This window comes from Bos grunniens, chromosome 11 (genome assembly GCF_055505025.1).
Source record: "Bos grunniens cultivar Pamir isolate PY7600 chromosome 11, Bosgru_T2T1.0, whole genome shotgun sequence".
Taxonomy (NCBI): Eukaryota; Metazoa; Chordata; class Mammalia; order Artiodactyla; family Bovidae; genus Bos; species Bos grunniens.
In genome coordinates, this window is record NC_141175.1 from 105,983,321 (window position 1) to 106,006,414 (window position 23,094).

A 23,094-nucleotide genomic window follows, 5' to 3' on the forward strand; every position below is an offset into this window, starting at 1 on the left:
GAGAGTCCCATGGACAGAGGACAGAATCCACGGACCCTACAGTCTGTAGGGTTACCAAGAGTTAGACATGACTGAGTGGCTAACACTTTCCCTTTTTTCAGACAAGGCAGAGTGATGGGGTGCACCAGGCTTCTCTGAGGATAGGGGATGGGTGGGCTGTGCTGCTGGGGTGACCTCTGCACAAAGGGGAACCGAGAGCCGTGCCTGCCCAGGGGGACTGGGGCTGGACAGGCCGCAAAGGGGAGGGCGTGGATGCCTTGCTGCTTGTGGAGTGAAGGTAGAGCTTGATGAGCTGATCGGTGTTCCTTGAATGCTTTTGCCCAGTGGGTTCGGTCGTCATTAAGTTGTTGACTGTTTCTAACAATGATCTGTCCTGTGCTTGTTTCCAGTGTGGAATAATTTATTGGCTATTCGGTGGGGCCATCAGAAGTCTTGGAGGCCCAGCACACGTAACTCAGTGGCTTCAGCCTCTCCAGGTATGGCATGGACCACCCTAGATAGTTTCTATGAAAATGAAAATGAAAGTCGCTCAGTCGTGTCCTACTCTTTCTGACCCGTGGACCATACAGTCCATGGAATTCTCCAGACCAGAATACTGGAGTGGGTAGCAAAATGTCACAGTAGTTAGGGGTGTGTGTGTGTTTGCAGAAAAAGAAAGTAAAATGTAGAATTAGTGTCATCCAGAGCTTTGTTTGAAATGAGAATCCTGACTCCCTTTTTTAGATTGCACAGGTCTGTCATATTGTTATCGCCCTGGTTGTCACCAGACTGAATTTTTATAGTATCTCCAACTCACTACTCCCTCTCTCGCTGATGTTCTTAATGATCTGTTGTTCAATTGTTGAGTCACTCAGTCCTGTCCAACTCTTTGTAACCCCATGGACTGCAGCATGCCAGGCTTCCCTGTCCTTCACCATCTCATGGAGTTTGTTCAAACTCATGTCCATTGAGTCAGTGATGCCATCCAGCCATCCTGTCCTCTGAGATAATGATCTGAGAGGTCGGCAGTTAGAGCAGCCATTTGACTAGCTGATTCCCTTCTAACCCGGTCAACTCCAGGAGCAGAAATACACGGGGATGTTTGCAATGACTGAGAGGGGCCACGGGAGCAACGTCAGAGCGATCCAGACCGAAGCCACCTTTGACTTCTCTGCACAGGTGAGGATTCTTCGTGTGGTTCTGCAGTCCTGTGGGCAGAAGACTTGAACCCAGCAGACCCTCCCTCCGCTTCCTCCCGAGGCCGTGTCCGCCCACACTGTGTGGGCTCTCTAGCCAGAGGTGCTCGGATTCGGAAGTGTCCGAGTTTCAGTGGAGGTGGATGTATGCTCAGCCTCCCTGAGTCTAATGTCAACACTTGCACAGCACCTACCTTGGGAGGACACTGCTGAGACATTTGAGGTGCACTTATTAACTTAATGCTTTGGGGAAACTTGGTGGGAGCAGGACCTCCACCATCTTGTGGTTCTTCCGAACTACAGCAGGTACATGGGTATAAGAGAGGTCTCTGTTGGCGCGTCACCCCATGGGGCAGGAGGGCACTGTGTGTGCTGGACCTCCTTCCGGGAGCCGAGTCCTTGGTGCTGGCATTGATACCAACCAGGCTTCTTGACCTTCCCCAATCAGTAGAAACTGATCAGAGGCCAGACAAGAAATTCAGGCAAGGCTCTACTGGGGACCCCTGCTGCAGCAGGGGGAGGTGAGAACAAGCATCAGGTTCTCTTGCTTGCTCACTCCCTGAGTGGGGGGGTAAGCCGATCCCTTACATGGGGTGAGTATAGGGGTGTGTCAAGGGGTCAGGCCAGAGGGATGGCTTAGATGGTTTGCCTACCCCTGAGGTGGTGTTGTGTGCAGGGGGTAGCTCAGTATCCTGTTTTTGCTCTCAACACCCTGCTTTTTCTCCAGGCTCTTCAAAATTGGCAGTTGGGTTTTTTGGTCTCTTTGTATGTTTTCTCTATAATTTTGCCCCAACTGAGCATGCACGCAGTTATTTTTAGTCCAGTATTGTATCTTTATATACTGTGTTGTTTGAGGAGAGGTGTAGACAGGTGCAAGCATTGCAGCAAAGGGTCGCAGGTCCCAGGTCTGTCTCAGCATGATGCAATATCTTTAACTGCTGCTGCTAAGTCACTTCAGTCGTGTCCAACTCTGTGCGACCCCATAGACGGCAGCCTACCAGGCTCCTCCGTCCATGGGATTTTCCAGGCAAGAACACTGGAGTGGGTTGCCATTTCCTTCTCCAATGCAGGAAAGTGAAAAGTGAGAGTGAAGTCACTCAGTCGTGTCTGACTCTTAGCGACCCCATGGACTGCAGCCTTTCAAGCTCCTCCATCCATGGGATTTTCCAGGCAAGAATACTGGAGTGGGTTGCCATTGCCTTCTCCATCTTTAACTGTATATGGACAAAAATCCACAAGGCAACCAAAATAAAATTTGACAAAACAATCTGACTTTATTACACGGGTTGTTGTTGTTTACTTACTCAGTTGTGTCTGACTCTTTTGTGGCCCCATGGACTGTAGCCTGTCAGGCTCCTCTGTCTGTGGGATTTTCCAGGCAAGGATACTGGAGTGGGCTGCCATTTCCTTCTCTTGGGGATCTTTCTGACTCAGGGATCAAACCTGTGTCTCCTGCTTGGAAGGCGGATTCTTTATCTCTAAGCCACCAGGGAAGCCCTATTGTATGGGATGAACTCCAAAATGTTGGTAAGACCCTCTAAATCTATAGCTCTCTATGAATGGGTAACAGCAAAAATCCTGTTCTATAAATCCTACCCCCCATCTCTTTAGCTCCTACTTCCTGTCCTCAAATAAAGAAAGCAACGATCTACTTATTTCATTCTCCTTTCTAGTTTCTTGTTTAATATTAGGTATTCCTAAAAACCAGAAAGGGATAAATACATTTTGCAGTTTTTTTCTAGAAATGTGTGTGTGAATGAGTGTGCAAGCTGTGTGGCCATAAGATATGTATGTGGCCATGTGCTGTGGGTGTGGCCATGTGCTGTGGGTGTGGCCATAAGCTATGAACGTGGCCATGTGCTGTGGGTGTGGCCATGTGCTGTGGGTGTGGCCATGTGCTTGTGGGTGTGGCCATTTGCCTGAGCATGTGGTGACTCAGCCTTTTCTTCATTTTGGCTGTTGTCCTTTGGAATCTGGAGTTCTGTTCCTAGGGTTTTCTGACCCAAGAACGCTAGCTGGAGGCGGTCAACATTTAGAATGACACATGCAGGTGAGGGTTGTGTGAGAGGATGTCCTGCCTTGTCTCTGGCCCCAATGCTAGTTCTCTGCAGTAGCCAGTGATGTCTAAGGTCACAATAAGGGCCAGAATAAGGACTGTCGCCTATTGAATGGTCGCTCTGTGCCAGGCTCTGCCTCAAACTCTCTGTATAGTATACTACCACATTCATCTGCTCCCCAGGTGGGGCTAGTGGTAAAGAACTTGCCTGCCAGTGCAGGAGACGTAAGAAATGCGGGTTGGACCCCTGGGTTGGGAAGATCCCCTGGAGGAGGGCATGGCAACCCACTCCAGTATTCTTGCCTGGAGAATCCCCATGGACTCGCCTGACAGGGCTATGATCCATAGGGTCGAAAAGAGTTGTGTATGACTAAAGTGATTTAGCACTCGTGCACATTCTCCTACAGCAACAATCCCATAGATGTAATAATTAAGCTACTGCGTGTGTGCTAGGCACCAGGCCAAGCACTCTGCAGTGCAACATTGTGTTAAATGTTCTATAATCTTATAGGAACATATTTTTGTCCTTATTTTTCAGGCGGAGAAACTATGGCTATGAAGTTAATAAGTGAATCTCAGGTTCAAGGAGATTGCCCTTAAGAACTTAGCTTTCCTGTCAGACATGGCAGATTGACCCAACATCATAGGGTTCTGCCTGCCCCATTTTTTTTTCTCCCAAAACTGTAGTATTGAGGTCACCTTGCTGTCCTTTAAGGGAAAAAAACCCAGCTACAATTCTTATTTATTTGTTTTCTTCTTATAATTATTTTTTTGCACAAAAATGATTTCCCTGTGTTGGTCCTGTTTTCCCCAAACAGCATAAATGATTTAGCTACCTGGTGTGCTTTGGCAGCTGCCACTCTCTGCAGGGGAGTTGCAAAGTTGAGATCGTAATGATGAGAAGACTCTGGTGAACTTGCCACCTCCCGGGGGAGTGAGGGAGGGAATAAGCGTATCATAGACTCAGGCCGCTGAGGGCTGCTTAGCCGAGAACGGCTTTCCCCTTCGTTGATTTCTGTGTTTTCCCCTTCATTTCCCTTTTCAAATGTTCGAGCATATCAAATGAGCTCTCTCCCTCCGGAGCAGTTTTAATGTCTTCAATTTTTTTGTTATTCGTTCCTGTGGGTTGGCTGTTTTATTTTTATTTTTGGATGGTAGGTTGAGTAGCGGCATGGAAGGCTTTGAGGTAAGAGAGAGTTTTACACTTAATGCAAAATCACAAAAATAAATGAGGCTTTAAGAGCTCTCTGGCCAAAGCCATGAGTGTTTATAGGACTGACTGTTTTGTCAGTCTTCAACGACTAATTATAATAGGAACCAACACACATGGTGTGCATTATTTAGATCCAGCTTTAAACGCCAGCGTTTTGGCTGAGGCAGACTTTCCAAATCAAGTCTTTTTGCCAGAAGTGACAGAACTCCTTTCCCAGAGAGGATCAAATGTTGATGGGGACGAATGGCCTCCTGTCTCCTCCCCACACTACCAGATCTTTTCTGCCAGGTTAGCCTTTTTCTGCTACTTCCCTTCCCACCCGTGGGGTGCTATTTAATGCATCCCCTCACCACGTGTTGTGTGTTACTGCACCCACCAGCCTCATAAAAACTCCTTTCTTTAAGAAGTTCCTGGTTGGCCCAATGAGACAAGGGCAGCAGCCTCCAGAGACTTAAAAATGATCAGCTCATCCATTTATGTTTCTGAAAAGCCCTTGCCTATGTTAAAAGTTTCCCTGTGTGCACATGTGTCAGAGAATGTTTTCTTGGGCTCCAAGACTGTATTTCTTGGCCAGAGGGAAAGTGCAGTCCATATACTTGAAAATCTGAAATCCGAGATGATCTTTACACGATCAATAGCTTGTTGGTTTGGTTCAGCCACATATTTGATATTGTCAGCTTCGATTAAATTTGCGGTTCTGTTTTTTTGCCATCATGCCCCACCCCGCTTCCCCTTTCCTTCCCCCTACTCCCTGGATTCTTCGACCTGTTCCAGGTACCCAGGATGCAGACTTGGCAGTTATGGTCTGTCTCTCCTTAACGAGAGGCTGAAGGGTATCCCAGGTAGCAAGCCGCATGAGAGAGGACCAAGAAGGGAAGAGAGGTGTTTCCATGTGATCCTGTTCTGGTTCCTGGAGAGGAAGAAAAAACGAGGCAGAATTTTGAGCAGAGACTGAAAACAAAAAGCTAATTATTTCCCTCCTGCTTTTTCCTGACCAGTGTTAACTTCAGACTGTTTTGAGCTAGACTCCTTGGTCATATTTTGGAGACAAGCTAGATGGTGTGTTCTAAGATTCATTCCCTTATAAGATGGAGAATTGTTGACACATGCTTTTTGGTTTAAGGGCTTATTCACATGAGTTTTGAGGGAACCTTTCATTATCATATTCATTGATCAAGAACATGGAGAGAGATTTTGAAACAGTCACCCCAAGGCTTAAATGAGATATTTCTTTTTATAAAAATCAAAATTGTCTGGGATGAGATTCTAAGCAATGGTGGGACTAGGTCACAGTTGTTTATTAGTCTTGTTTGTGTTCAGATGTACACATTTAAGGGCTTCCCAGGTGGCGCTAGTGGTAAAGAAACCGCCTGCCAACCAGGAGACATCAGGGATATGGGTTCAATGCCTGGGTTGGGAGGATGCTCTGGCGGAGGGCATGGGAACCCACTCCAGTATTCTTGCCTGGAGAATCCCATGGACAGAGGAGACTGACGGGCTAAGTCCATAGGGTTGCAAAGAGGTGGACACGACTGAAGTGACTTAGCACCCCTGCCCCGACGTGTTTAACCTTTGGTTAGTTGCTGTTCAGACGATGGACTCATACCTTAGATGCAGGAGTGCCTGCGGCCCAGCATCATGGAGGACCTGAGGAACCATTCCATTGCCCCAGGAGGGACAGTGTCCAGCAGATGAAATGCACAGGCATGGCTCATCGAACTGGGCCCCAGATCGCTGGGTACGCCATCGTTTCTTGTGAGACCTGCAGGTGGAGTGTTTGGGAGCGAGGGCTGTGGTGAGAGCTGAATACAGATCACCAGGGCTGTTAGGGGTTTGGGTGCTGGGCTATTTAAAAGTCAAAACCTCAGTGTGGAGCAGCCTCGAGAGAAAGAAGCTCACTGAAGAAGGATTCGTACGTGTAAGCCACAGGCTCGGACGAATGTGACACGTGCTAGTCCAACCTGACAAAGAAGAGCAGCCAGCAAGAAGGGAAGGAACGTGAGGGTGAACTAAACGATTTTGGGTCACCTACACCTTTTCTTGAGGTCGCCTAAGTGGGCGCAGCTGTGCAACGTGAATCTGTTTCACGGTGTTCATTGCACTGAGCCCAGGGGTTGAAAGGAACCGTAAGGAAGAAAACTCTGTTGCTTTGGTGTTTCTGTGCAGGAGTTTGTCATTGACACACCGTGTAAAAACGCTGAGAAGATGTACATTGGAAATGCGATGTACGGGAATTACGCAGCAGTCTTTGCCCAGCTCATCATAAACGGAAGATCTCAAGGTTTGTCACCAACACAGAATCCTAGGCCGTTTCTCTTTATTAGCACTGTTCTCCCATGAGTGCTTTACAGAATCCTTCCCCTTCCAAGGGCTGTTTTTATCTTGTAAAAAATTCACGCTGGAACTTAGCCCTGTCAGTCCAGTGGTTAAGACTCTGTACTTCCACTGCAGATTGGGGTACTAAGATCCCACATGCAGTGTGGCACAGCTACATAAGAAATTGAGTTATTTGCCTTTTAAAAAATTCAGCACTTGGTCTCCTAAATATACATGATGAAACCATTTATCATTACCTTCAACACTGTACACTATTATGGGCAGTGCACAGTCATACAACAAGATGAATTTCAGAATCAACATAATGGCACACTGGAAATTAGGAAAGCCTTGCTCACATCTTTAGAGATTTTAGTAAAGTGTCTTTTCACCGTCCTCAGGGCCCCACTGCTTCATCGTTCCTGTCCGAGATGAAAATGGAAGCTTGTACCCAGGAGTGACGGTCGTTGATATGATGCATAAAGAAGGTGAGTTCGCGGGTGACCCTTCTTCCACCCTCCTTTGCACTTCCTGCCTCCTCCCCACCCGACCCTACCAGCTCTTGGTGTTCAGTCTCTAAGTCATGTTCTACTCTCTGTGACCCCGTGAACTGTAGCACACCAGGCTTCCCTGTCCTTCACCATCTCCCGCAGTTTATTCACACTCATGTCCATTGAATCAGTGATGCCATCCAACCATCTCATCCTCTATCGCCTCCTTCTCTCCCTGCCCTCAGTCTTTCCCAGCACAGTATCTTTTCCAAAGAACCAGCGCTTCCCATCAGGTGGTCAAAGTACTGTAGCTTCAGCTTCAGCATCAGTCCTTCCAATGAATATTCAGGATTGATTTCCTTTAGGATTTACTGGTTTGATCTTGCTGTCCAAGAGACTCAAGAATCTTCTCAAGCACTGCGGTTCAAAAGTATCAGTTTTTCAGCACTTAACCATCTTTATGGTTCAACTTTCACATCTGTTAATGACTACTGGAAAAACCATAGCTTTGACTCTACAGACCTTTGTTGGCAAAGTGATGTCTCTACTTTTTAATATACTGTCTAGATTTATCATAGCTTTTCTTCCAAGAAGCAAGCATCTTTTAATTTCATGGCTGCATCACTGTCTACAGTGATTTTGGAGCCCCAGAAAACGAAATCTGTCACTGTTTCCACTTTTCCCCACCTGAGTCTAGCCTAACTCACCAAAGCAGTGAAGGCAGAAGAGACTGGTTTTGAAGGGACCACTCTGCCCACCCGCTGCTGTCCCTCTGGCCGTTTTCCAGTGTCTTTTAGGCCTTTGCTATTGCAAATTCACCCTGTGTTCGGAGGAGGAAGCATTGGGAAGGAGGAGAAATTGAGTTTGGGGTCACTGGCAGGGCTGAATGAGCTTTGCTGCTTCTGTATGTTCAGTCAGATGTTCTCTCGGCTGCCTGGAATTCTCCCCTTTTCCAGCCTCAGCAACTGCCCAGGCAGACAGCTGTGGCCCCGGCTGAGCCCTAGAAAGTCCAGCACTTCCTCCTCCGTTCTCATTAGTGAGGAGGCAGCTGGACAGACAGGCACCGCGCCGCGTGGAAACAAGCAGATGGCATCTTCACCCAGATAAGAAAGCAGCCACGATTCTGGAAGTGGAAGAAGGGCTTTGCGTTTCAGTGATGTCCAACCTAGAAAGTGGCAGCGATGGTATAACTGTTTTGAAAAATGTCTTGGTGTGTATTTTTTTAAGAAATGTGTTTGTATATTTGGCTGCAGCAGGTCTTAGTCACAGCGTGTGGGCTCTTTTAGCTGTAGCATACAACCTCTACTTGAGCAAACTCCAGAAGGTACTGGAGGACAGGGAAGCCTGGCATGCTGCAGTCCACGGGGTCGCAGAGTTGGACACAACTTCCTGACTGAACAGCAAAGGCAACATGCAAACCCTTAGTTGTGGCAAGCTGGACCTAGCTCTCTGAGCAGGGATCACACCCGAGCCTCCTGCGTTGGGAGTTCAGACTCTTAACCACTGGGCCACCAGGGAAGTCCCGTGGGACAGTATTTCTGATGCTCATAAGCTTGTCCCACCTGCAGCTCCATTTCCTGTCTGTTCTCTCTAGGTCTACATGGTGTGGATAACGGGATTCTGAGATTTGACAGTGTTCGGATACCAAGGGAGAACCTGCTGGATAAGTGAGTAGCTGCCTCCTTAACTCAGACGTGCTGCAGCTGTGAGCTCCTTGCCTCCCAGGCCTGGTTCCTAAGTCTCATGGGCTGTACGCCCAGCTGTCTTCTTATAGCCACGTTTACAGTTTTACTCGTCAGGAAAGGTGGATAAATAAAAGGAAATCTAAAATTATCCCCAGTACTATCACCTTTGATGTTGTTGTCCAGTCGCTAAGTTGTGTCCAACTCTTTGCAGCCCCATGGACTACAGGACGCCAGGTTTCACCCTCCTTCACTATCTCTGGGAGTTTGTGCAAACTCATGTCCGATGAGTCAATGATGCCATCCAACCATTTCATTGGTCATCCCCTTTTCCTCCTGTCCTCAGTCTTTCCCAGCATCAGGGTCTTTTCCAGTGAGTCAGCTCTTTGCATCAGGTGGCCAAAGTATTGGAGCTTCAGCTTCAGTATCCGTCCTTCCAGTGAATATTCAGAGTTGATTTCCTTTAGGATTGACTGGTTTGATCATCTATCCACAATGTTTATTACACTTTTGTGTTTAACATTTTAGACTTTTCTCTATGAGTAGATACTAAAGAGAGAGAGAGATGTTTGATTTTTACTGAATGAGATCCACTTAGAAATTCTATTTTTTTTTATAACTTGTAGTTTCTGTTTAACAAAATATGTCCAAAGTTTCTATGCAACAATAAATACACATAGAAAATGTTAGTTGCTCAGTTGTGTCTGATTCTTTGAGACCCCCATAGACTGTAGCCTGTCAGGCTCCTCTGTCTATGGAATTCTCCAGGCAAGGATATTGGAGTGGGTTGCCATTTCCTTCTTCAGGGGATCTTCCCGACCCAGGGATTGAACCTGGGTCTCCTGCATTGTGGACAGATTCTTTACTGTCTGAGCTACCAGGGAAGCCTGAAATACACATAGGCATTATCATTTTTAATATTGCCATCATAAGCTGTTAAATAAATTATCTGTAAGTTAATAATCAGTCCCTTATTGTTGGGTATTTAGATTATTTCCCTTAATTTTTTTTTTTTTTGGTTATCATAAAACAGTGTTATTGCTTCCTTTGTGGATGGCAGGAGGTAAGGTACCCTCTTTCAGCTTTGGAGGCTATTATAACCAGTACTGTGGAAAATTCTGAAAGGGATGGGAATACCAGACCACCTGACCTGCCTCTTGAGAAACCTGTATGCAGGTCAGGAAGCAACAGTTAGAACTGGACATGGAACAACAGACTGGTTCCAAATAGGAAAAGGAGTACATCAAGGCTGTATATTGTCACCCTGCTTATTTAACTTATATGCAGAGTACATCATGAGAAATGCTGGGCTGGATGAAGCACAAGCTGGAATCAAGATTGCTGGGAGAAATATCAATAACCTCAGATATGCAGATGACACCACCCTTATGGCAGAAAGTGAAGAAGAACTAAAGACCCTCTTGATGAAAGTGAAAGAGGAGACTGAAAAAGTTGGCTTAAAGCTCAACATTCAGAAAACTAAGATCATGGCATCTGGTCCCATCACTTCATGGGAAATAGATGGGGAAACAGTGGGAACAGTGGCTGACTTTATTTTTTTTTGGCTCCAAAGTCACTGAAGATGGTGATTGCAGCCATGAAATTAAAAGACACTCCTTGGAAGGAAAGTTATGACCACCCTAGACAGCGTATTAAAAAGCAGAGACATTACTCTGTCAACAAAGGTCTGTCTAGTCAAGACTGTGGTTTTTCCAGTGGTCATATATGGATGTGAGAATTGGACTATAAAGAAAGCTGACCGCCAAAGAATTGATGCTTTTGAACTGTGGTGTTGGAGAAGACTCTTGAGAGTCCCTTGGACTGCAAGGAGATCCAACCAGTCCATCGTAAAGGAGATCAGTCCTGGGTGTTCATTTGAAGGACTGATGTTGAAGCTGAAACTCCAATACTTTGGCCACCTGATGCGAAGAGCTGACTCATTGGAAAAGACCCTGATGCTGGGAAAGATTGAGGGCAGGAGGAGAAGGGGACAACGGAGGATGAGATGGCTGGATGGCATCACCGACTCGATGGACATGGGTTTGGGTAGACTCCGGGAGTTGGTGATGGACAGGGAGGCCTGGCGTGCTGCAGTTCATGGGGTCGCAAAGAGTCAGACACGACTGAGCAACTGAACTGAACTGATTGGGTGAATAATGTCTTAAGTTGTTGTTGTTTAGTTGCTAAGTTGTATCCAGTTCTTTTGGGGCCCCATGGACTGTAGCCTGTCAGGATCCTCTGTCCGTGGGATTTTCCACACAAGAATACTGGAGTGGGTTGCCATTTCCTTCTCCAGGGCATCTTCTTGACCCAGGGATTGAACTCACATCTCCTGCTTGGCAGGCAGATTTTTTTTTACCACTGAGCCACCAGGGAAGCCCAGTGTCACAAGTGTTTAGTGTCGTTTCCCAGCATCCCTCAGTGAGATCAAGGTGCATTCCAGTGAGGTGAATGCACTTCCACAGGTGCATTCCAGGTGTGGAGCCCAGGAGTTCACAATGCTTAAGCAGGTTGCTGCTGCTAAGTCGCTTCAGTCGTGTCCGACTCTGTGCGACCCCATAGACGGCAGCTCAACAGGCTCCTCCATCCCTGGGATTCTCCAGGCAAGAACACTGGAGTGGGTTGCCATTTCCTCCTCCAATGCATGAAAGTGAAAAGTGAAAGTGAAGTCGCTCAGTCGTGTCCGACTCTTAGCGACCCCATGGACTGCAGCCTACCAGGCTCCTCCATCCATGGGATTTTCCAGGCAAGAGTACTGGAGTGGGGTGCCATTGCCTTCTCCTTAATGCAGGCTGAGAAACACCAATTACTTTTACTTTTCTCAGCATGTTTTCATGAATCCAATAACAATCCTGAACTACAGTGATATTTAAATCTGTGAAAAGGCAAGCCATCAGTCTTGCTCCGTGCTTTCCTATAGATTTTCCTTGAACATTTTACTCTTTTCTGTTGCCTTCAAGTTCTTGCCAGCAAATATATGTCATAGATATAAAAAGTTTAAATAAACTAATGGGCGAAACAAACTTAAAATGAACCAAATTCGGTTTGTTAACTTTTTTCCCCTTGTGAATTGATAGGAAATAAAATGGAAACAGGGGCTTCCCTTGTATCTCAGACAGTAAAGAATCTGCCTGCACCACAGGTGACCCGATTCAATCCCTTCGTGAAAAGGATACCCTGGAGGAGGAAATGGCAACCCACTCCAGTATTCTTGCCTGGAGAATCCCATGGACAGAGGAGCCTGGCGGGACACAGTCCCTGGGATTATAAAGAGATGGACACGACTGAGTGACTCAGCACACACGCACAAAATGTGGGCAACAAAAGCATTTTGTAGGTATCCCAGTAGGTGATGAAGCCCCCAGGCCCCTCAGAAACAACCAGTGCCCGTGCCAGCAGATCTGAGGGCCACCAGCCTTCCCTGCATGCTTCCTGTCGCTTACCAGTATCACTCCACTCTCAGAGATGGGGAAGAGGCAAGAGAAGCTGTAGATGTGGTGTGCCCTCTCTCTTACTCACCCAAATGGGATCTTAGTGGATTGGACAGTCCTCTATCAGAACCTCATCCAACTGGTTTAGCATTTACCCAATGCACTAGAGATTAGAAAGTCACATTCAATCAGAAAGAAAAATGATCGGGGGCTCCAAGGTCTGTAGAAGGTATGAGAGTGTATAGAATATTCTTTGGTAAGATTTGATTGAAAACTATTCCATTGGTATAGCCCCCCAAATACTACGAAACAGCAGAGGCAACACACTTGGGGGTGTTGGTTTATCACTTGATCAAAAATGGGCTTGTAAATAGATGTACAGATCCATTGAAACCCTTATCAAAACTTCAGTTGCTTTTTTTTTTGAAGGAATGGAGAAGCTGGTCCTAAAATTCAGATGGAGATGCAAGACACTCAAGAGTAGCCAAAATAATCTGGATAATGGAAAACAGAGCAGGAGGACTCCCATTCCTGATTTGAAAAATTACTACAAACCTAAAGTTGTCAGGTCACTGTGGTGCTGGTATAAGGCTAGATGGATGGAGAATGGAACAGAATAGAGGATCTAGAGAGAAATTCTAGTGTTTATAGTCAGTTGATATTTAGCAAGGGTGACAAGATAATTTAATGGGGAAAGAAAGGTCTTCTCAACAAATAGTGCTGGAACAACTGGATATCCATATGCAAATACATGAACTTGGACCTTTATTGCATACGATGTACAAAAATTAACAGAAGGTGGATCACAGCTCTAAATATAAGAGCTAAACCCATAAAACTCATAAGAGAAAACATAGGTGTAAATCTTTGTGACCTTGTTTAGGCAATGATTTATGAGATTTGACAGCAAGAGCACAAAGAACCAAAGCAAAAATAGATACCCTGGACTTCATCCAAATTTGAAAACCTTGTGCAGCAAAGGACGCTATGAAGAGAGTGAAAAGACATCCACAGAGTGGCAGAGAAGATTTGTGAATCATGTATAAGAACCTAATATCCAGACTATAAAAGGAACCACATTACAGCTCAACTATAAAAAGACAAATGACCCAACTAGAAAATGGGCAGAAATAGGAATGGACATTTACCCAAAGAAGATACAGAAGATGGCTAAGAGTACATGTAACGATGTTCAACATCAGTGTCAGCAAGGAAATGCCAGTTAAAAAACCACAGCGAAGTACCATTTTGTACTCACTTCATGGCTATAATAAAAGAGACAGATGATAACAAGTGTTGGCAAAGATTTAGAGAAATTCGAGCCCTCATCTATTGCTGGTGGGGATGTAAACCGGTGTTGTCAATTCGGAAAAGAGCTTGTCAGCTCTTCAAAAGTTTAAAGTCAGACTTCCCGGTAGCCCAGTGGTAAAGAATCCGCCTGCCAATTCAGGGGACACGGGTTCGATCCTTGGTCCGGGAAGATCCCACATGCCACGGGGCAACGGAGCCCATGTGCCACAACTGCTGAGCCCTCACTCTCGACCCTGTGCTCTGCAACAGGAGAAGCCACTGCAGTGAGAAGCCTGTGTGCCACAGCCAGAGAGGAGCCCTGCCTGTCGCAACTAGAGGAAACCTGCGTGTAGCGGTGAAGACCCAGTGCAGCCAAAAATAAATAAATAAGTACGATTTCAAAAGTTAACGTCTTCATGGCACTTACCAATTCTACTGCTTGGTCTGTATGAAAACATTGTCCACAAGAGAACTGAAAATATATCCACAAAAAAACTTGTATACGGATGTTCATAACAGTTATTCATAACAGCCCAAAGAGTGGCAACAACAGAAATATCCATCAACTGATGAATGGATAAGCAACCTAAGGTATACCCGTACAATGGAATATCATTTGGCCTTAAAAGGAATGAAGCACTGATACTTGGGCAAACTGCGGGAGATGGGGAGGGAGAGAGAGGCCTGGAGGCTGCGGTCCATGGGGCACAGAGTCAGACACAGATCTGTTGCTCAGCTGGTGACTGAACAACAACCACCGATCCATGTGAAGACACGTGCGAACCTTGAGAAAAGTGTGTCAGGTGAAAGAAGCCAGACACAAAGAGCACACGTTGTGTGACGCTGCTTACGTGAAACGTCCAGAATTGACAGATCCCGAGAGTTAGAGAATAGGTGAATAGCCGCCAGGCCCTAAAGGGTAGGGAATCTGGGATGTGAGTGCTGATGGCACGGGGTTTCTTTTGGGGCGATGAGGTGTTTAGGAACCGAATAGTAGTCATGGTTGTACAGCTTTGTGAATATACTAAAGACCGTTGAGCAGTTTAAAAGGATGAAGTTTATGGTGTATTGTGGATGGACTGCCAGGCTCCAGAGTTGGGTTAATGATGGCAGTCCTCATGCCTCTCTCTGTCTGGGGCACCACTGAGCCGCAGATGGTAGTGGCAGGATATCGGCTCTTACTTTCCATGACTCAGCCTCTCTCAGCGTCTCCTGGGGGGGCGCTTGTCCTGCCCCTCACGCTGCTGTCTTGGGAGGGAGGTTGCAGGATGGGGAGCCCTGCGTGACTTCCCTGCGTGTGCCTGTGGGAGCCACCTGCCTTCATTTCCAGGCTCGATGTCCTCCTCCTACGCTCACCCCACCTCTCCTTCCACTCCCTGAAACCGCAGGTTCGGTTCTGTGGCTCCAGATGGGCAGTACCACTCCCCCATTAAGGACAAGAGTGCGAGATTCAATGCGATGCTGGCGGCGCTGACCCCTTCCAGACTCGCTGTGACTTTCCAAGCTATGGGCTCCATGAAGGTAACTGACTAGTTTCCCTCAAATTTTGGTTTCCACGTGTCCAGAGCTGGGTAACAATCTCAGGAACTGAGCTTCTTGAACCACAGTGGGCACAAGGTGGCTTGGGTTGCTGGTTAAATGCCAGTGTCAGTTAGCTCTACACAGAGAACTTTCTGCAGCCTTCTCACCATCCCTCTACATCCACATGTGTGCTGTGGATTACGGTGGGTGGAGCCTGGTCCTTACAGCAACAAGGCCACTAAAGGTGGGCCCCTGGAGAACAGGTCCTTCGGAAGGAGCACATCTTCTGGAAAAGCAGCTAAGAGCTGACTAGTGGGTAACAGCCTGCGTGTCTTGGCTGAGTCCATCGGGGAGTGTTGATGCGCGCACGTCTGCTTGGCATGTGACTGTCACCGTCACAGGCAGGACCATGGGGTCAGACCTCCAGGAGCCAGTCGTACCCCCCTTTCCCCACCCCTGCTATACTCTGACTTGGAAACAGCAGCCGGGAGAGAGTGCTCTGCAAGCTGCCTCCTCTTCAGAGTGCAGCACTGCCTGCCCTCTGGTTCCTTCCCATTTCTTTCCCCTCTTAGGCTCCACGGAGCAGGGGGAAGCTGCACGGAACATTGAGATACCAGCAAACATCCATGTGTGGCTGGCACCCGGCTTCTCCACTGAGAAGGGATAAGTTCCGTTCACTTGACCCCAGGCCTGGCATCAGGAATAGCAGGAAAGCCTTCCCTCCCTCCCTCTGCCGGGTCTGTGCGGCTCACAAGCCCGCCTGGCTGCGCTCCGCCTCCATGGCGCTCTTCCCCACCGTGGGCGCAGCTGTGATACTCAGTCCTGAGCTGGTGACTGCCGGCCTGCTTGTGGGTGCTGCTTCTGTGCTTATTCGCGCTGGCTCTGTAAAGTGGGTGAGGTGCGTGTTCAGTTCTGAAGACCCAGGTCTGGAGTGGCCCGGCGGGTCTCAGCCAAACCAACTGAGTGGGTGAGGCTCCAGGAGAACCTCAGGATGTGGGCCCAGGAGTGACTCCAAGGCGCTGATCCAGCAGCAAAGCGCAGAGGGAAATACTGGGCTGGCCAAGAGCTCATATGTGCGATGTTACACAGAAACCTGAGAGACCCTTTGGCCAAGCCGGTACTTCTCCTGGGGGTCCAGCGGTGAAGAACCAACCTGCCCGTGCAGGAGACATGAATTGGATCCCTGGTCCGGAAAGATCCCACATGCCTCGAGGCTACTAAGCCCGGTGCCACAACGATCGAGCCTGTGCTCTAGAGCCCGGGAGCCACGGCTGCTGAAGCCCCTGTGCCTGGAGCCTGTGCCCTGCACCGAGAGAAGCCTCTGCAGGGAGAGGCTTTCGCACCACAGCTGGAGAGGAGCCGCCAGTCCCTGCAGCTAGAGAAAGCCTGCACATAGCAACAAAGAGCCAGGGCTGTCAGATACAAATAAATAAAATAAATACTTCTCCTGCGTCTGGGATAGACACCGTTTCAGCCATCTCTCAGACTCCAGAAGGCAAAAGCTGAGAAAGCAGACGCACCTAGAATTGCTCTGTAGAGCAGACGGGAAAGAAATCTGCTCAGGGTTCCCTGGTGCTGTGATGGCCGCTGTGGCTGCACGAGGGCTCCTTGGATCGCAGTAGCCTCTGGGCCCCTCGGACGGGCGTGCTGCTGAATATTAAAGCCACACACTGGTTCGTGGCTGTAAAGGTACTCTGGAAGCCCTGTGCTGGAGTGGGTGATGCCATGGGAAGGATGTCTGTACTGCCAGGGGCCACTGGTGGACTCCCAGGGTGGCTGGCATAGGGTGGTGGAGATGGGGCACTGGAGTGGGTACTTTTGGGAGAGAATCAACTTAAACTTTTTTTAAAATTAATTTTGATGTATTTATTATTTTTTGACTGCACTGGGTCTTTGTTGCTGCATATAGGCTTTCTCTAGTTGCAGTGTGAGGGATTTTCACTGCGGTGGCTTCTCTTGTTTCTGAGCATCGGCTCTAGGCAAGCAGGCGTCAGTCGTTGCAGCACTTGGGCTTAGTAGTTGCCTGAGTAGGCTCCTTGGCTCCAGAGCGCTGGCTGGGAAGATCTCACATGCCACGGAGTGGTGGGGCACGGGCTTAATTGCTCCGTGGCATGTGGGATCTTCCCAGACCAGGGACCAAACCTGAGTCTCTTGCATTGGCAGGTGGATTCCTAACCCCTGATCCACCAGGGAAGTCCTGGTAGCCTTCTTTAGGCCTCAGTTTCTTCATCCGTAAAATTGGCCTTCTGGTCACAGTGCAGCCTGAGTGAGGACGTGTGCGCAGTGATGTGACACAGCGGTGATGAGCCAGCACTTGCTCTGTGCGGGAGGCAGGTTTTCCCGGTGAGCAGAGGCCCGCTGCAGAGCTGGACGGGCTCAGACCCGAGGGGTCCAGATGCTGCCGGGGTGTTGTCCCTGACGGACCCGGGCCATTGTGATCTCATCGTGAGCCTCTTGGATGAGAATGACCTTGCCTCTCTTGGCAGCTCCTCTTCTCTCACGGCTCAACCACGGGACAGATGCTGTCTCGGGAAACCTCAGATGGTCCTGCTTGCCCCGCGCTTGCTGATGAGCAGAGCATGGATCACTTTCTCTGACGCTCGTTCTGCCTGTGTTAGAAAACTGTCACCGCAGCTCCCTGTTTGCTCAAGGCCGGGCGCGCCTGCTGCTTTAAAACTCTGCCCAGATGTCTTTTTTCCCCGCTGCCATGGTTGCCTCTCATTTTCGTCACATTTCTCAGTCCTTTCAGGTTTTCTCTTAAAGACTTGCTGTAATAGCCTTGCTGTCATTTGTGCCCGCAGATGCCATGTCCGATTAAATTATTAGCAGGGACTAGAGGAAAGGAAGCTAAGACATTTGGCAGGGATTGGGGAGGGCGCATTGATCGAATTCTGCAGCTGAAGTAGAGGGGGATGCTGGGGAGCCTTTTCTGAAGGAGGAAGGGATCTAGGGAGAGTCACTGTGAGTTGGGAGGCAGAGGAGGAGTCAGAAACACACATGAGACCGAGCTCAGAGTTTTGGGTTGATTTTGCAGGAAAGTAATATTTTAGCATTTTAGGACGAGATGGTTGGATGGCATCTCCGATGCAAGGGGCATGAACTTGGGCAAACTCTGGGAGAGGGACAGGGAAGCCTGTTGTGCTGCAGTCTGTGGGGTTGTGAAGAGTCAGACCTGGCAACAACAACAATATTTTAGCATAAGAAAAGCTGGTCCCCACTTTAAGAGTCTCCCTCATCCTTTAAGTAGGTGTTACTCCGCAGCTGGGGCCCACCCTCAGGGCTCCTGGTGCAGAGCACCGGCATGGGGCCAGAGAATCTGCGTTTCCTCCAAGGCCCCAGGCGATGCTGCGGTTACTGGTCCAGAACCGCACTTGGAGAATGGCTGCCCAGAACAGACGGGTTTGGGGCTTCTCTGGTGGTCCAGTGGCTAGGTCTCCGAGCTCCCAGTGTAGGGGGCTGGGTTTGATCTCTGGTCGGGGGACTAGATCCCATACGACTAACAGTTTGCATGCTACAACGAAGATCAAAGATCCCACGTGCCATAGCTAGGACCTGGCACAGCCAAATAAATAAAAAGCAATGCCCCCCCCCCCCCTGCTGACTATAAGCCATGCCCATGACACCAACCCCTTGCTGACTATAAGCCATGCCCATGATACATGCTTCACAGGTATTAACTCATTTCTCCTCAAACAACTCTGAGAGGGCTCCATCCATCTCCTCATTTTACATATGGGGAAACTGAGGAGGTAAAGGAATCTGTCTGAGGTGGGCATTCACTATGCTGCCTTTGATTTTGGTGGTTCTTATTCAGGGAGTTGTTGTTTAATCTGCTAGTCATGTCCAACTTTTTGCAACCTCATGGACTGTAGCCCACCAGGCTCCTCTGTCCATGGGGTTTCCCAAGCAGTAGCCCGCCAGGCTCCTCTGTCCATGGGGTTTCCCAAGCAGGAACACTGGAGTGGGTTGCTGTTTCCTTCTCCAGGGCATCTTCCTGACCCTGGGGTTGAACGTGCATCTCCTGCACGGTCTCCTTCTCGTCTTATCACGGGGCCACCAGGGAAGCCTTTTCAAGAGTCCCTCTCTCCTCTACTGACGGGAGTTTGGGACCTTGTGTCCTCGAACCACCTTTCCAAGACCTTCTGATGGTTCATGGGACATTGGAACAGCAAAGAGGAGGAGGCTGGGGGCAGCTGAGTCTCCTGAGACGGAGGCGGCTGTTGGTCTAAGAGGGTGAGGTGGTGCCGTCGCTTGGGTGAACACGAAGCAGAGCAGGCTTTGGGCTCCTGCTGCTCTCTGGTCTTGTCTTGGGGTGTTCTCTATGTCTGTGCTCAGTCGCTTAGTCATGTCCAACTCTCTGTGACCCCATGGACTGCAGCATGCCAGGCTCCTCTGTCCATGGGGATACTCCAGGGAAGAATACCAGAGTGAGTTGCCATGCCCTCCTCCAGGGGAATCTTCCCAACCCAGGGATTGAAGCCAGGTCTCCCACATTGCAGGCAGATTCTTTACCATCTGAGCCACCAGGGAAACCCAAGAATACTGGAATGGGTAGCCTATCCTTCTCCAGGTTATCTTTCCAACCCAGGAATCGAACTGGGGTCTTCTGCATTGCAGGTGGATTCCTTAGCAGCTGAGCTACCACGGAAGCCCTCCCCAGAAATGACATCGGGGTTCTCTTCCCCAGTGTCTGGTTCCTGCATCCAGCCCTGTAGTGCCATGCTTGTGTGCCTCAGTCACGGGCCAGGGCTGGGGAGCTGGTTTCAGGGTGTAACTAACATCCTATCTGCTCTGTTGACCTCGAACCAGATGTTGTGACTCCCTTTCCTCTGGTGAAGCTCACTCAGTCCTCTTATATTCATAATTTTAATTTCTGTGGCTACTACTCAGATGGTAAAGAATCCACCTGCAATGCAGGAGACCTGGGTTCAATCCCTGGGTCAGGAAAATCCCCTGGGGGAGGGTGTGGCTGGAGTATTCTTGCTGGAGAATCGCCATGGACAGAGGAAACTGGTGGGCTATAGTTCATGGGGTTACAAAGAGTCAGACACAACTGAGTGACTAACACTTACACTTACCACTATGAAGCTATCAGATTTTTGTCTGTTTAATTCCACCTCCTGGAAAGCCCAGATGAGTGAAAAGGTGGGAGGTAAATAAGTGGGTGGGTGGGAGGAGGGATGGATGGAGGGATGGATGAGTGGGTGGGTGGATGAATGAATAGACAGACAGCTGAATGGACAGGCGAATGTGTGAGTGTGTTGGTGGATAGGTGTATGTATGAGCACACGCATGGGTGGAAGGAAGGGAGAGGGGGAAATGGAAGGAAGAAAGGTGGTGCTGGTGGTAAAGAACCCACCTGCCAACGCAGGAGACATGAGACGCAAGTTTAGTCCCTGGGTCGGGAAGATGCCCTAGAGGAGGGCATGGAAAGCCACTCCACCGTTCTTACCTGGAGAATCCCATGGACAGAGGAGACTGGTGGGCTTCAGTCCACGGGGTCATAAAGAGTCGGACATGACTGAAGTGACTTAGCACGCACGAACATCCGCTCATCCATCATCTGCCAACTCACCCATTCTACTACAAAGACTCTGAACGCAGTGATGATCAGTTCCTCTACGATTTAGTAGTTAGTGGGAGCTGTGGAATATTCTCGAGAAAAGCAGCCACTCACTGAATGGACATCACATATTAGAAAAACCTCCCCAGGCAGGGGTGTGTCAGGAGAGGCCAGAAGCATACAGCTCTCTTCCAGCAGTAGGCTCGAATAAGGGGCATCTCTGTAGGGCCGTGTGAGTCTAAGAGCTTCAGGGTCGGGGCGGGGGGGACTGAAATGAATATGTTTGGAAGGAGGTGGAAGCGCTGTGATAATGAGCATGGTGAGACCTCTGCCCCATCAAACAGTGTGGCATAAAGAGGGTGGAATGGAGAGGAGGGGATGGGTTCCCTGGAGTAATGTCTTAAAGATATGTGCTACCCACAAATGTGTGTTCTGTTGGAACTGGTAAACCGAAGTTGCTGGATGTTTATTCTCTTGGCACTTAAAAAAAATATTTATTTGGCTTCTCTGGGTCTTAATTGCAGCTCGTGGTATCTAGCTCCCTGCATGCATGCTCAGTTGTGACCCCCCAGACTGCAGCCCACCAGGCCCTCTGTCCATGGGATTCTCCAGGCAAGAATGCTGGAGTGAGTTGCCATTTCCTTCTCCAGGGGATCTTCCCAACCCAGGGATCGAACCCAAGTCTCCTGCACTGCAGTTGAGTTCTTTACTGCTGAGCCACTTGGGAAGCCCCTCTAGCTCCCTGACCAGGGATCAAACCTGGGCCCCCTTCGTTGGGAGTGTGGAGTCCTAGCCACTGGACCATGGAAGTCCCGACCCTTTAGTAGCATGGCCAGCGATCTCTTCACACAGAGAGTGGTACTGGAGAGATGAAGACAGGGGCTCCTCCGTGTCAGCTGTCTGTCTTTTCAGATGCGTTACACGTGTCCCGAGGGAGCAGAATCATAAGCTCCTCTTGTTCTACACAGGTTGGAGTTATTCTTTCTTTAGCATCGTCACACGCGCTCACATACACACATGGAGTGGGGAGCAGAGTAGCAGAACTTGCTCAAATGCTGGGGAAGTCCCATGGGACGAGAGCTTTGGCCTGAATGATCCGTAGAGGGACCATCTGTAAAATACAGTTTCCAGGATTTTCTGATGTAGACACTTCTTGAGGCTGACCACCAGAGGGCGACAAATACCAATAATGATTTGCAGACGTCTTCCCTTTACATTTTGTTTACTTTTCTATTCAAGAATTGGCTGGGATTTTTTGTTCTCAGTAGCTTCCTATCAGTTGTGAGTGTTGCTTTTTACAAAGTGGTCGATATAAGGAGAATTGGAATTCATCAGGGTAATAATTGTTGGGCTCAAGATCAAGACTCTAGGATGTGGAGTTATCTTTTTTTTAAATTTATTTTTAAAAATTGAAGTATAGTTGATGTACAGTGTTTGTTTACAGTGTCGGTTGCTGTTATTTATATGTGTGTGTGTATATATATGTAACATATATGTAAAACTGTGGGTGTGTATAGTGGTTGAGTCACTCAGTTGTGTCCAACTCTTGCGGCCGCATGGCCTGTGGCCCACCAGGCTCCTCTGTCCATGGGACTTTCTAGGCGAGAATGTTGGAGTGGGTTGCCATTTCCTTCTCTGGGGGATCTTCCTGACCCAGGGATCCAACGCGCATCTTCTGCATTGCAGGTGGATTCTTTACCACTGAGCCACCAGGGAAGCCTCCAAGGAACAGGACTCCCTTCAACTAAGTCATCAGAGGCTGAGTCAACCTTGTGGGAAACCCCAGTCTCCTCAAACCCTGGGCGTGGCCGTGGGAGCTGTGAGGGAACGAGGGATGGTGTTGTCAGTGCAGAGCGATCCCAGCTTGCTCTGGGCCTGGGTCCTGCTTGGAAGGGGCTTGCCTGCCTCGGTTTCAGCAGCAGCCTGTTCACCTAGGGCAGGCAGAAGGGGTGCGCGGGCTGCAGCTGCAGGGAGCTTCACCTCGCCACGGAAGCCCTGTTGTCTGCCTCTGGGGAGTGCTGTCTGTGCCACCTGGAAGGCCAGGCGTGGATGACGGATGGATGGTGTGCCGTCCTTAGGAGATTTTCCACCTGAAACTTGATGCTCCCTGTAGCACAAGGACTGCGCGCCTTCCCCTCCCTCCATGCTTCGTCACTCATTCCCTCGTCCCTGCTGAGGAATCCATCCAGCGCCTCCCTGTTCGAAGGACACATTCTGAGCCTTTTATACATCTTTTTTTTCAATTGCTTTATTTCTGTATCTACATGGCTGTGCTGGGTCTTCATCACTGAGTGGGCTCTTCTCTACTTGTGGAGAGCCTGGGCGGGCCACTCTCTAGGGATTCTCTTTTTGCCGA

General features: G+C 48.8%; 1 protein-coding gene across 4 annotated transcripts in view; it reads left to right on the plus strand.

Moving 5' to 3' along the window:
- ACOXL (acyl-CoA oxidase like) overlaps positions 1-23,094 on the plus strand; it is a 328,413-nt gene that overhangs the window by 51,715 nt on the left and 253,604 nt on the right. For all 4 annotated transcript variants that reach the window (XM_086328295.1, XM_086328296.1, XM_086328297.1 and 1 more), the window contains exons 4-9: positions 390-476; positions 1,060-1,158; positions 6,611-6,725; positions 7,162-7,248; positions 8,846-8,918; positions 15,043-15,175. In XM_086328295.1, the coding sequence (XP_086184421.1) occupies positions 390-476; positions 1,060-1,158; positions 6,611-6,725; positions 7,162-7,248; positions 8,846-8,918; positions 15,043-15,175 (594 nt within the window). The remainder of the gene's footprint in view (positions 1-389; positions 477-1,059; positions 1,159-6,610; positions 6,726-7,161; positions 7,249-8,845; positions 8,919-15,042; positions 15,176-23,094) is intronic.